This window comes from Brachycentrus maculatus, unplaced genomic scaffold (genome assembly GCF_059751285.1).
Source record: "Brachycentrus maculatus isolate JH-2025_06_01 unplaced genomic scaffold, ASM5975128v1 h1tg000122l, whole genome shotgun sequence".
NCBI lineage: Eukaryota > Metazoa > Arthropoda > Insecta > Trichoptera > Brachycentridae > Brachycentrus > Brachycentrus maculatus.
The window spans coordinates 2,020,335-2,033,153 of NW_028280875.1; the positions used below are offsets into that span (position 1 = coordinate 2,020,335).

The window sequence follows — 12,819 nt, forward strand, 5'->3', positions numbered from 1 at the left end:
AACTTAGCTTCACATACGGTGTTTGAAAATGATAACACAATAGATTTGATCAAAAAATTGTATTTACCGAGTAAAATTTATTAATTTTGAGGAAATGTGGCACAAAGTATCATTAAAAAATCATCTTAACTCGTGTCTATATTATGGCCAAATCCATAACTCATCTTGTGATTGTCACATTATGAACTCAAACCTTTATTTTGAGTGTGATTTTGCAGTCCGCCTTGAAATTACAGATTTGTGCCTTAATTAACACGTTGACTGCCAACTACGAGATAACTCTTAGATTGCGTTCTTTGCTAGGACGCCGACTACGAGTTATCTCATACTGTATTTACTTGCCGTATTCGTGCAGCTATGATCAAATTCCTAGTGCTAATATGGATAGATGGCTTCTGGGAAGAGACCAAAAAATCAATGCTGGCTTATAATTCTGTTTTTTTATTTAAAAACAAAAGGTAAAATAATATTTTTAAAGAATTGCCTTTTTAAATTGGAATTTTGAAAATCGCCTTTGCAGTTAATGTGTTAGTTAAAAATGTGTCCCTTGTATGCAAATTGGCATGCTGAAATATCCGGGTTTTGTTCAGTGTTACCCGTTCAGTGTTACATTTTTGGAAATGGCCAGTTTTGTTGACTTCACAAGTTTTCTATTGTTTTTACACCATCATTCATAATCTGTGGTAGCGTTTTCATCTAATATCATTGCACATAAAGCTTTCCTCATCACATTCCTTTATAGTATGTACTTTGTGGTTAGTTTTTTTAACTTTTAAAAAAAATGTTATAACCACTCACCGAGATTTTATTTACATCACTTATTTTTCATCTTAAACACATTTTATAATTTATATATGTATTATTTTTAGTATTCATTATTTTTAGTTTAATAATAAGTCTATCATGTTTTATAATTAAGTAATATTATTTAATTAACTTGACATTGGCAAAAGCAATATATTTTATATGCGACGCCATCATATATTTAAAAAAAAAGTATTCATTATTTTTATATTGATTTATTGATGTTTTTCTGTATTGCACTTTTTTCTGGTTAGATCTAAATGTGTGACCATCTGCTTGCATATTGAGCTGCTCACATTGCAAAATAAATCAATGATCATCTAAGTAGACCAATTGTCTTTGTGTAAATGTTGCATAAGACCACTCTTACCTTAAAACATTTTTAATATCACTAAATAGTTATATCACAATTATGTCACGCTTCCAGAGTACCGGAGGGATAATCCAAACATCCACCGGAGTGATCCAATCCACCCAGGGCGTCCTCCAATCCAATCAGGGGATGATCCAAGGCGGCATGCTGCATCAGCCCGGAGTCATCAAGCAGCAGATAGTCCAGGGCCAGGCGCAGCTAGTCCCCTGTCAGCAGCCGGTCATCACCCACCAACCGCAGCCCCAGATAATCTCCAACCAACTCATCACCAACCAGCAACAGCAGCAGCAAAACCAGCAGCTACTCCAGGGCAGCCAGCAGCTCATGCAGGCCAACCAGCAGATCATCCAGGGCGGCCAGCAAGTCATTGTGCAGTCGGGTAACCAGCAGCAGTTTGGCCAGATCCAGCAGATGATCGGGGGGAACCAGCAGATCGTGGTTGGGAACCAGCAGATCATGGTCGGCAACCAGCAGATCATGGTCGGCAACCAGCACCAGATCATCAGCCAAGGGCAGCAGTTTATCGGCAGCAATCAGCAGATGGTTTCCGTCTCGCAGGGCATGACCACCTCTCCGAGGATCATAAGCGCCGGGAACCAGTTCATAGTGGAGCAGAACAGGCAGAACATCGTCCTGGGGGCGCAGCAGGCCGGGAAGGTGGAGAAGAAGATCATCGTCAACAACTCGCAGATTATCCAGGGCCAGAAGATCATAGTCTCCGGGCAGCAGCAGTTCCAGGCCAACAAGGTTATTGTCAATCAACCCGTAGTGAATGAACCCCAAGTCATTGTGAGTAGAATTTCATTATTACACACTTTATATATTTTATATTATTTTAGTTGTGCGGGATTGACGAATAATGATACAGTGAAATGTGTCAAAAAGTCAATTACAAATTACACCGTCACAAAAATGCGACGCATCGCAATGCCCGGCTATATGGCGGTCATTTTTCTCACTGTCAAAGTAAACTATTATAAGTAAAGTTTTGTTTTTGATATTAATGTGCAATATATTCAAATATATTGAAAAATGTGATTATGCCAGTTGTGTATAAAAAAATTATCAGAGAAATAAAACTTATATATAGAATGAAATCAAAATTAAAAAAATAAACAGTACATAAAAAATGCTAAAAGAATATTATGAATATATTTATGAATTCCTTTTAACATTATTTCCTAATTTCGCCCGTCATATTATCAAAACTAGGCATATTGAATTTTATAATGGATATAACAATATCATAATCTTCTTCTTCTTTTCTAACCCTTATCCGCACCGATGGTGCATAGGGCACTCCATCATATAAACAAAGTGTTATCTTGATCTTTAACACATGAAGGAAAGGTGATCAGCCCTCCGCTTCAGGTCCCATAATAGGTTATCATCATAGGTTGCACAAAAATTCATTAATTCATTTCATGAAAATAAAATTTCAAGTTCAAACAACACAAGACTGTCAAACAACTAAGCACTAAAACAATCCTTGCATATAGACATCATTGGAAAACACTCCCCACCTTGCACAATTCACCAATAACACACTACAAAACATTCATAGAACCACAAGATTGTATGATTATTACATTTAATATATGTTTTTAGAAGGAGCCCCCAGTAGTCCAGAGAAAGATACCGGATGAACCGTGGGTGTGCCAGTGGAAAGGATGTGACACGTAAGTTATAGCCTAAAACTCCAATCACAACTATATATCGGTAGTGTTAAGGCAAAGGGGTATATCTGTCAAATTTTTTATTTTCTAAGTTTGTTCCACAAAATGTCTAAAATAGTGTATTCCATAATCTGGCAAGAGAATAAAGCTGCAGTTGCGATACTTATTTAGTTTTCATAAGATATGTACAAATAAAAATACATAAAACAAATGAGTTATTTATTTCACAAGTTTGTTTTTGCTCTCCTGTAAAATTTGGTCTGAGGCAGATATACCCCTTTGCCTTTACACTAACGATATGTTTTGTAAACGTGAACATGAATTTTTCGGAGGATAACTATACAAATTAGTAGAATTACAGCGTTTATTTCAATACTGATACAATTGCTTAGTAACCACAATTTTTCTTGACACGTCTGATAGCAGCGAGGTCCGGCAGTAGAGGGCAGCGCGTGGGCGGCTGGGTACCCTTTTATTACACTCCCTCTCGGGTGTTAGTGCTGCCATCGGCGTTACAATATATTGCTTAATATTTCATTTCAAACCTATTATCATTTCTTACCATCTCTACAGGGTATTTGAGAGTGCCGCTGCTGTGTATGCACACGCTTGCGCCGCACACTGCAACAAGAATGAGCTGCCGTGCTTGTGGGCGCACTGTGACCAGCTACCGCGTAAGCGGTTCTCTATGATGACCCATCTGCAAGACCGACACTGCTCATCTGAGGTAAATTAAATAATCTCTGAACTCAAAAATGACTGTATGTCTTATTCTCCACATAAAAAACATTGCAATAAACCGCACAAAAGCTGTTGAAAAAAAAGGTAACGCATATAATACATTTTATTTTTTGACATCTCATCAAAGATGAAGAAGAATATGGAAGTCTTTGCATTTACGGGGCTGACGACCGTCATAGGCTGGTTTAAGTGATCACTTTACACACGTGTAACATTCACCAATTGTACCCATTACTGACAACCACACTACTCATATTCTTGGAAGTTCTTTATATATGAACCAATTTCAAAATCTTGTTCTTGAATCACTAGAACTTCACTATAGTAAAAAAAAATAATTAGATCAATCGGAGTGGCCAGCCAAGGGCAGATGAGAGGGGTTCTATCTATAGGGGTATAATATAAAAATTGATGCATTCCAGGCCCTTAGGGCTTCGCTGGCCCAGCGTCGTAAGGGCATCGTGCCGCTGACCATCACGTCCCCTGGGCCTGAGCTGCGCGGGGAGTCTCCGGGTCCCCCGTCCCCGAGCGCCTCCGCCACCCCCGGGGCGGCCGGAGTCCCCACCGGCTCAGGGTACGCCACCAACGCCGCGCTGCACGCCATCAAGCGACACGCCGTGGACTTCCTCAACCCCCGGGAGCTGATGGTCAGTAGAGAGATCATAAATTATGTATTTCAACTAACAATTTACCATGAAGCTCTAACTAGGTTGATTCATTGATGGTGGTGTACCAAAAATCGATAACAGTACAAGTCCATAAATTATAACAGCGATCATTTACAAAATTTGCCATTTTCAAGGTCCCTAAATTGAGTTTTTTAAATAAATTTGATTTAATATGTATCCCTTTCTTCATGTCAAAATATATAAGTATTCCAAAAATATTTAAAAAAGAACATAAACCTTATTAGTGCAATAATTTTTTTAGGGGTATTTAAACAAAACCTAATATGAATTCCATTAGTGCGAGGAAAACATCTATATCGTAGTCATACAGGAGAAAATGACCAAGTGCATTTTTTACAGAAATGTGACCATTGACTATTTGATATCTTACTAGCTTAATATTGCCCTGAAAAACATCCCAAATGATTTTAAACTTGGAAGTATAATATATTGACTTGGTAAAAATGACTAACTACATTGATGTTTATTTTGTTGCCAAGCAAAAGTGACTTAAATGGCCTTCCTGAACATTTTACCCTTTGTTAGTTGGTCACTTTCTCCTGTACAGTCGTACAGGAGAAAATATATGTTATGAAAAAATCATGAGCTTATGACTTACAGATAATTAAATAACACAATATTATATTTTACTGTTTATGTATTAAAAGTCAGTTTTGTGTTACTTTACTAACATTTTTGTTGTTGTTCAAATTCAATCTCTTGTATTTCAAATTAACAGACTTTTATTGTACCCAACATAAAATCACGGAATCATTGAGCTTTTGTAGGTACCTACCAAGTGCTGCAGTACCTACAGTACAAAGTTGGTTGCTTAGTGTTGCCAACGAGGTGGAGTAAAAATTTACATATTGCTAGAAAGAGATGGACATCATACATTTTTGTGTTCTTGATTTACGTTTCCTTTTTTTTAAAACTACCTTACTCCATTTGAAAATGGAACTCATTGCACACAATGTGTGAATATCTATGGTGAAAATCCATAGACGAGGATTGTTTACCAAATATGAAAATAAATTCTGTATTGTAATCATTTCTATGGATTCCGACACATTTGACAGAGTTGAGTGTCACCATTTTCATTTGCCAATATTAGATTTGCTCTACTTGGGAGCTATTTACATCAATAAATATAAATATACCCAGACTTCTATATGTACCCTTCTCAATAGACTTATGTTCATTTGTCTATGTTGACATATTAATGATAAAAATCTTAAATTACCTTCATTATCATATATTTATGTAAATTTTTACATGGTCAAATCATTTTTGCATCAAAAATAACGATGGTGTTCCCTCACCAATTAGACAGACAAACTTGTAAATTTTTAGTCTATTAATGAAGTAAAAATATCTCACATTTAATGGTTTGCACATTAATCCTTCTTCTGCCTTTTTTTCATTGTTAAAAATAAATTATAGTGAAAATAACATGTATCATACTCACCGTAGTTTAATTAATTTTACATGCTATATTTTTAAACATTTTAACCAACTAAATATTTGAAATCGTATTTCAACTAACAACCGCTGAATTTTCATAAAAACAGGATAACAAAAACACGTTTTATTCACCTCCTAACTGCTGGGCAATTTTCACTTTTGTATTTATTACTATTATTGGAAAAATAAATTGTTGTGAAAAAAATCACAAAATAATTGATTCTTTTCTTGTTGAAATCTGTAGAAGAAATAAGGGAGATTTAAGGATTAAGACTATCTGTATTTTAATTGCAAGAAAAACAAACAATTTGTGACGTTTATAATGTAACAATCTTTAACCCTTTCCGGTCCCCAAAAATTAAAAAAAAATCTAGGTAGACAATTCCAATTGGAAAAAAACAGTTTTCCTCTGCTCCACATACTGTTGTAATAGATACGAGTGACAAAAATGTAAGCTTGGAATTTAAATAAATTATTATTTAATAATTTATTTATTTAATAATTTATTTAAATAATTTATTTAAAAAATCGATGTCGAATGAGATTCAACATTGGACCAGTAAGGGTTAAGTATGATATCATTAGATTTATTTTTATTTTTACGGAATAACTCACAAAGTCTCTACTTTGAGAGGCATGCCTGCAGGTAGGATAGTAAGAATAGAGAAGGTAGATGTGAAAAATACATAACAAACACCCAGACTAATTGAAAATAAATCCTTCTTGAATTTATTTTACAATTGGCGAGAGTCAAACCCGCAATGCGGCTGTCCAAACTCAAAACACAGTAAAGGACATTTTTTTGTAGTACGTTTTTTTTTGCATTTTTGGAGTCAGTAGAATCTACTTAGTCCAAAAATGCAAAAAAAAACATACTACAAAAAAAATGTCCCTTATGCCAGTTGAATCTGTTATTTCTTCCGAGTGAAAATAGCCCATTCGCTTCAACATAGTAAGGTTTTGGATAAATAACACCCAATAAAAAGTGTAACTAAAATATGTTTTGGTGTTGGATTATAGAACAGAGCTGAGGCAAGCCGGACCACGGTAGAAACACCGGTGAGAAAAAATACTAACAGTTGATTTATCAATGTGTGTTTTGTAGTACTTAGTAGATTGTGTCGTCCTTATGCTTGGTCCTGCCATTTCAGCTTGCTTACATTGGTAGAAAATATTTTCTTACCAGAACTATGTCAGTCTTTTTTGTCGTTGTAATGTGTGTTGTATTTTCTTGAATGTTTTTCGCAGATACTTTGTGGCACATTTTATAAACTTTATAAAATAAATCAACTTTGTTTTAACCACTTTTTATTGATACACTTTATCCAACCGGTTTTGACAAGAACCTTGTTTATCAGGGTTTATGTACTAATTCTAAAACATTAAAATACTCATAGTTAAGTTATAGTCCCTTACAATGCCAAAAACATCCGCACACTCCGGACACAAGTTGTCGTCCAGAGTGGAAGTATTCGCTGCGCAATACTCAATAAACGCAACATTAAGGAGTTTTTTCCCGTTTTTTAAATCACATTTTTTTAAATCATATTTTCATATGGTGTACGGAGTGTGCGGATATTTTTGAAGCACATTTCAACAGCCTTCACTCTGCTTTCTGGACATATTTTTACATACTTTTGGACATATTTTCTTAATTTATAAAACATTGAAATACTCACAGTTAATAATGACAAGGTTCTTGTCGAAACCGGTTGGATAAAGTGTACCAATAAAAAATGGTTAAAACAAAGTTGTTTTATTTTATAAAGTTTGTGTTGTATTTATTCATATAATGTGTACATGTGCTGTGTTTAAACGGGGGAGACTGAAAATTTGCGGAGATACTCTTTGTTTTTTTACTAAGATGAAATTTCAATGAATGAATTAACCAATTGTATCTGGTTTTACGGATAAAAGAAAACAAAAAATAGTGGCTTACAACACCCGTGACGTGATGGTGACTTTCAAAAGTACATAAAATCAAAAATACTTTCAATAAATGTATTTTAAAAACATGAAATTAGATAACATTTTGAGTGTGTCCAAATACTTGTTCACAAAATCTGGATTATCTCCAATTACAGAAGTTATTTTCATATTATTTTTTGACATCTCATCAAAGATGAAGAAGAATATGGAAGTCTGGGCATTTATGGGGCTTACGACCGTCATAGGCTGGTTTAAGTGATCACTTTACACACGTGTAACATTCACCAATTCTACCCATCATTGACAACCACACTACTCAAATTCTTGGAAGTTCTATATATATGAACCAATTAAGAAACCTTGTTCATGAATCACTAGAACTTCATCATGTGTGTGATTATAATCCAGGATTCGGATCTCACATACTAATATAAGAGTTTCTGCTTAATAAAAAGCTTCTTTACATCTCACCAATAGATGTCTCTAGTGAAGTTCTAGTGATTCATGAACAAGGTTTCTAAATTGGTTCATATATATAGAACTTGAGTAGTGTGGTTGTCAATAATGGGTAGAATGTTACACATGTGTAAAGTGATCACTTAAACCAGTCTATGACGATCGTAAGCCCCGTAAATGCCCAGACTTCCATATTCTTCTTCATCTTTGATGAGATGTCAAAAAATAATATGAAATTAGACATCAATGTATGTATGTATTTACATTTTTTTTTCATTATTCAAACATTGTTTGGTACACTTATAAGCGTTCTATTTGCTGATTTTTGGAGCGTGAGAGACATTAAAAAAAAAATTTTACAGATCGAATTTGGGTTTGGAGTTACTTGTGATAGTATAGGGACCTAATTATTATACTAATTAGGGTCGGAGTTGATGAAAAAACCACCCGACAATGTGTTAAATATCCATTTTTGCCTGATTACAATGTTGTATATAGATATTATAATACAACAGAAGAATTCAGATAATAATTATGGGCAGAAAGGTAATTGTCGGTGATAAAGTGATTGCTTAAGTCCAAACATTTATATTTTGTTTATATAAATATAAATTTTCGCTCCTGTTGGGTCATTTTATATAATATATTATATCTTAATATAAATGTCCCTAAGGCGTTAATTTCTGTGTTTGAGTGTGGTCCAATAATACAAAAATAAATATTTATTGACATTGTTTATTTTTTGCATGTATGTTTTTTTGTGTATACATATTCCAACTAGAATGTTTGTTCAATGTGTAGTAGTCATGAACTGATAAAATGTGTTACCATTTTTGTGCTTGGTAAAAGTATTTTTATATTGTTTAATTGGAAGTTCAAACAATCCAAACATCAATGTTTGGATTGAACAATGGTTTAATTAACAGGATGTTAAAACCTTTCAGGATGATAACGAAGGTCCGGTGACCAAGAGCATTCGCCTGACGGCAGCCCTCATATTGAGAAATATAGTCATCTACTCCCACACCGGACGCAGGTAAATTCAACATACATATTTATGTGAATCAAACGTTCACCCGATGTTAACACACTGTATAACAATGTAACATGGCACCTTATAAGGGCCCAGAGCAGCCGTGTACTAAGCTTTGAGAATAGGTGTCTGCGGAGAATTTTAGGCGTGCGGTGGTTTGACTTTGTGAGGAATGAAGAGATAAGGCGTAGGATGCAGCAAATCTTGGTCACAACTGTCGTTGAAAAAAGGCGATTCAGTTGGCTTGGCCATGTACTCCGCATGCCTCTTGAGAGCCTTAATCAAGCTTGCCTGTTTTATAAGGCATCAGGTTCGCGCCACCCAGGACGACCACTGCTGACAATTCGTCGGCAGTTCTCGTCAGAACTTCGGGACGCGGATCTGACTTAGGAGGATGCAAGGGAGCTGGCAGCCGACAAAAAAACCTGGAGACAGTTTGTGGACTTCATATGCTCCACCTAGGGAGCGGATATGGTTTAATAATAACAATAATAATGTATGGAAGTTCACTTCAGGATAGCTGGCAAAGGAAGGATGAAAGTAGACTGAATGCAGTCGAAATGCCATCTCTCAGTATGGTGTTCCAATGGTGATATGTATAAGGAGAGAATGCAAGGCTGAGATAAGCATTATCCATCAAATTAAGAAAAGCGTGTTGAGATGGTTTGGGCATGTAAATTGAGTGAGTGAAGAAAGAACAGTAAAACAAATTTATGAGGCAAATGTGGTCGGTAATACTACTATTAGTACTATTACCGGTGTAAAACTTGGCATTATCGAGTATTTCAAATACTCGGGCGTGGTCAGGTCAGGATTCGTAATAATCTAGTCGTAATATGTATTAGGAGATTCATGAATGTTGTACCGTAGAACGGGGCTACTTGAACTTTGATGTGTTACTTGAGCTCAGTACAACTAAAAAATATTTTTAAGTTAGTATTGATCGAAGTATCGTGAAAATAAGTGTCACCTGTCAGGGAAACATGAATCATGTCGATACGTTCATTATTGTAGACCACATACAGATTTAAATTTTTTTTGTACTGGGTTCAAGTAACTCATCAAAGTTCAAGTAGCCCCGTTCCCGGTACGTGCTTAGGTTGATTGCAAATACAGTTTGGTGTGGCATTCTATTTTTCCTACCTACCCCCGTGGAAAGTAGCATAATTAGTTGGTTTATAACAATAATAATGAATCAATTAATTGTTTTGAATATTGTAAGCATTAACTTTGTGGATCATATTGATATATTATTTTGAGAAATTAAAAGACTTTCTGTTTTGATCCACTCACATTTTTATTAACCAACTAGTTTCAGCAACAACCTGTTGCCCTCTTCAGGGGTCAGTCATAAATTAAACCCTGAAGAGGGCAACAGGTGTTGCCGAAACTAGTTGGTTAGTAAAAATGTGAGTGGATCAAAACACAAAGTCTTTTTATTTCTCAAAATAATAAATCAATTAATTGTTGATTCAAATCATTCTCCGGAGCATGCGATGACTGTAATTAAATTATTATTGTTATTCATTATTATGAATTACCACATTATCCATCGATTATTAATATGGCTACCTTCCAGGTTGTTACGAGGATATGAACCCCACCTTGCCGGGATAGCCCTGAGCAGCGTGGAAGCGTCTAGAACGGTGGCACAAGTATTATATGATATGAACTGTATCTGAACACATTAGGAATAAGTCGCTTGATCAGCATTTCTTGATAGACACTCATTTGTCCCGGAGCAGTCAAGATCAGCGATGCGCAAATTCACTTACAGCAAAGTCAGTTGATTTAAAATGCAACAGACTGAATTTCGTAACAAATTAAAAATCACTAAAAAGATTTGAATTTTCGAACACTAGCTGGTTATATGGCGGCCATTTTCTTTACTGTCTTTGAAAATATGTATTTTTTTTATCATTTTGAAAATATGTTAATTAAAAATTCACTATGACATATATACAACAACATAAAACATGAAAATAAATTTTATTTCCTGTAATATAACGTATCCAGCTTATCAACTGATATGATAATGCGATCTAGAATATAAACAGTATATATTTTAAAATTTATTAATAAAATAAATTATTTATAATGACAAATTGTTTAACATCGTAAAAAATAATAATAATAATATTACCATTGTAATTTTTTTGACAGAATTCTTTAAGAAATACCTTATCATGTGCTGGTTTTGACAATGCCGGGACTCGGTGATTTTTTATTTGTATTTAATATAGGCAGAGGAAAATATAACATATTAGCGGACTTGTAAGCAGAGATGACAACGATGGTCAGTTAGTTTGAAATAAAAAGAAATACAACGTAAGCCAGTTGGCTTAATTTATTGAAAATGTGAAACAATATAAAATTGTATCCCGATTTTGCTGTGAATTTTTACATTTAAAATCTTTCAATATACCTGTCACTGCCAATCTAAATAAATACAAGTTTGTAAATCCGTCACCAAATTTTCTACAGTAGAAGTACCCCGGTGCAGGCAGTGAAAGGGATTAGTATTTAGTTCAATTAGTCAGCTAGATCCGACTCCGATCCGACGCCGGCCGGTACACAGAAGCCCACAACCCCGACCAGCACAGCAGACAGACATGGAACAGTGTAAAGACACTTACAGAGAGTTAAGTCAATAATAATAATAATAAAACCCTTATCCGCACCCCAATGGTGCATAGGGCACTGCGTCATATAAACGCAGTGTTATCTTGATCGTTTACACATGAAGGAAAGGTGATCAGCCTTCTGCTTCCGGTACCAGTCCAGGGTAATATTGAATAAATATTACCCTGGACTGGTAAAAAATCACTCACATTTATTTTACCCCCCCCTGGGAATCGAACCCGGGTCCTCCAGAACGGTAGCCGAGCGTGCTGACCATTACACTACGGAGGCGGACAAATTAAGTCAAGTCCAGGGTAATATTAAATAAATCTTTAAGTGAAAAATCAGATATTTATTTAACCCCACCCCCTGGGAATCGAACCCAGGACCTCCAGTACGGTAGCCTAGGGTGCTGACCATTATACTATGAAGGCGGATAACATAGTGTGGCTGAATGCTTTTTTTTATGTAACTGTGACAATGGAAGGTAGGGATTTTTTTTGTTAAATCCCAAAATAATATTTTCATTAATTGATTCGACAGTCACTTGTAAAATCTATCCATTTTGAATTTAAGTTTTACTTAAGAAATTCCACAGAAATAGTGGTATTTACCAAGCAAAACTTAAATTAAAAATTTACTTGCATGATTTTGTCAGATCTTTGCTTACAAGTCTATTTTAACTATTTAAAAGTTGATGTTTGTAATGTAGTTAAACCCATATCTATTTACCTCTATCCACTGTCTATAATATGTATGTAAATAATATTTTTGTGTAAGATTATTTTCCCTTATTACTTTAAGCCGATTGTATTTTTATCTTATTTATAACTTGAAATTGTTTAGTTTTTAAAATATTTTTCATTGTAAGAAATTAGACCAATTTTTTTCACGGAAAATTCATTGAATTTCACTATTTATTTCATATAATACTATACATTAAATATTGTAACTATTATTTTTGATTGAATATAATTATTATTAATAACATTTGATTGTTTTTATTATTCACCTAATTTTTATATGATTATTGTTGTAAATTGCCTGTTTTCA

General features: G+C 34.6%; 1 protein-coding gene across 4 annotated transcripts in view; it reads left to right on the top strand.

Moving 5' to 3' along the window:
- Bap170 (Brahma associated protein 170kD) overlaps nt 1–12,756 on the top strand; it is a 55,322-nt gene extending 42,566 nt beyond the window's left edge. For 3 of the 4 annotated variants that reach the window (XM_088260056.1, XM_088260059.1, XM_088260058.1), the window contains 7 exons: nt 1,232–1,966; nt 2,786–2,856; nt 3,427–3,580; nt 4,017–4,241; nt 6,747–6,785; nt 9,056–9,147; nt 10,724–12,756. In XM_088260056.1, coding sequence (XP_088116182.1) covers nt 1,232–1,966; nt 2,786–2,856; nt 3,427–3,580; nt 4,017–4,241; nt 6,747–6,785; nt 9,056–9,147; nt 10,724–10,826 — 1,419 coding nt within the window. In that variant the 3' untranslated portion in view covers nt 10,827–12,756. The remainder of the gene's footprint in view (nt 1–1,231; nt 1,967–2,785; nt 2,857–3,426; nt 3,581–4,016; nt 4,242–6,746; nt 6,786–9,055; nt 9,148–10,723) is intronic. The other variant, XM_088260057.1, reaches the window with a different exon arrangement.
- Nucleotides 12,757–12,819: the final 63 nt, after the last annotated feature.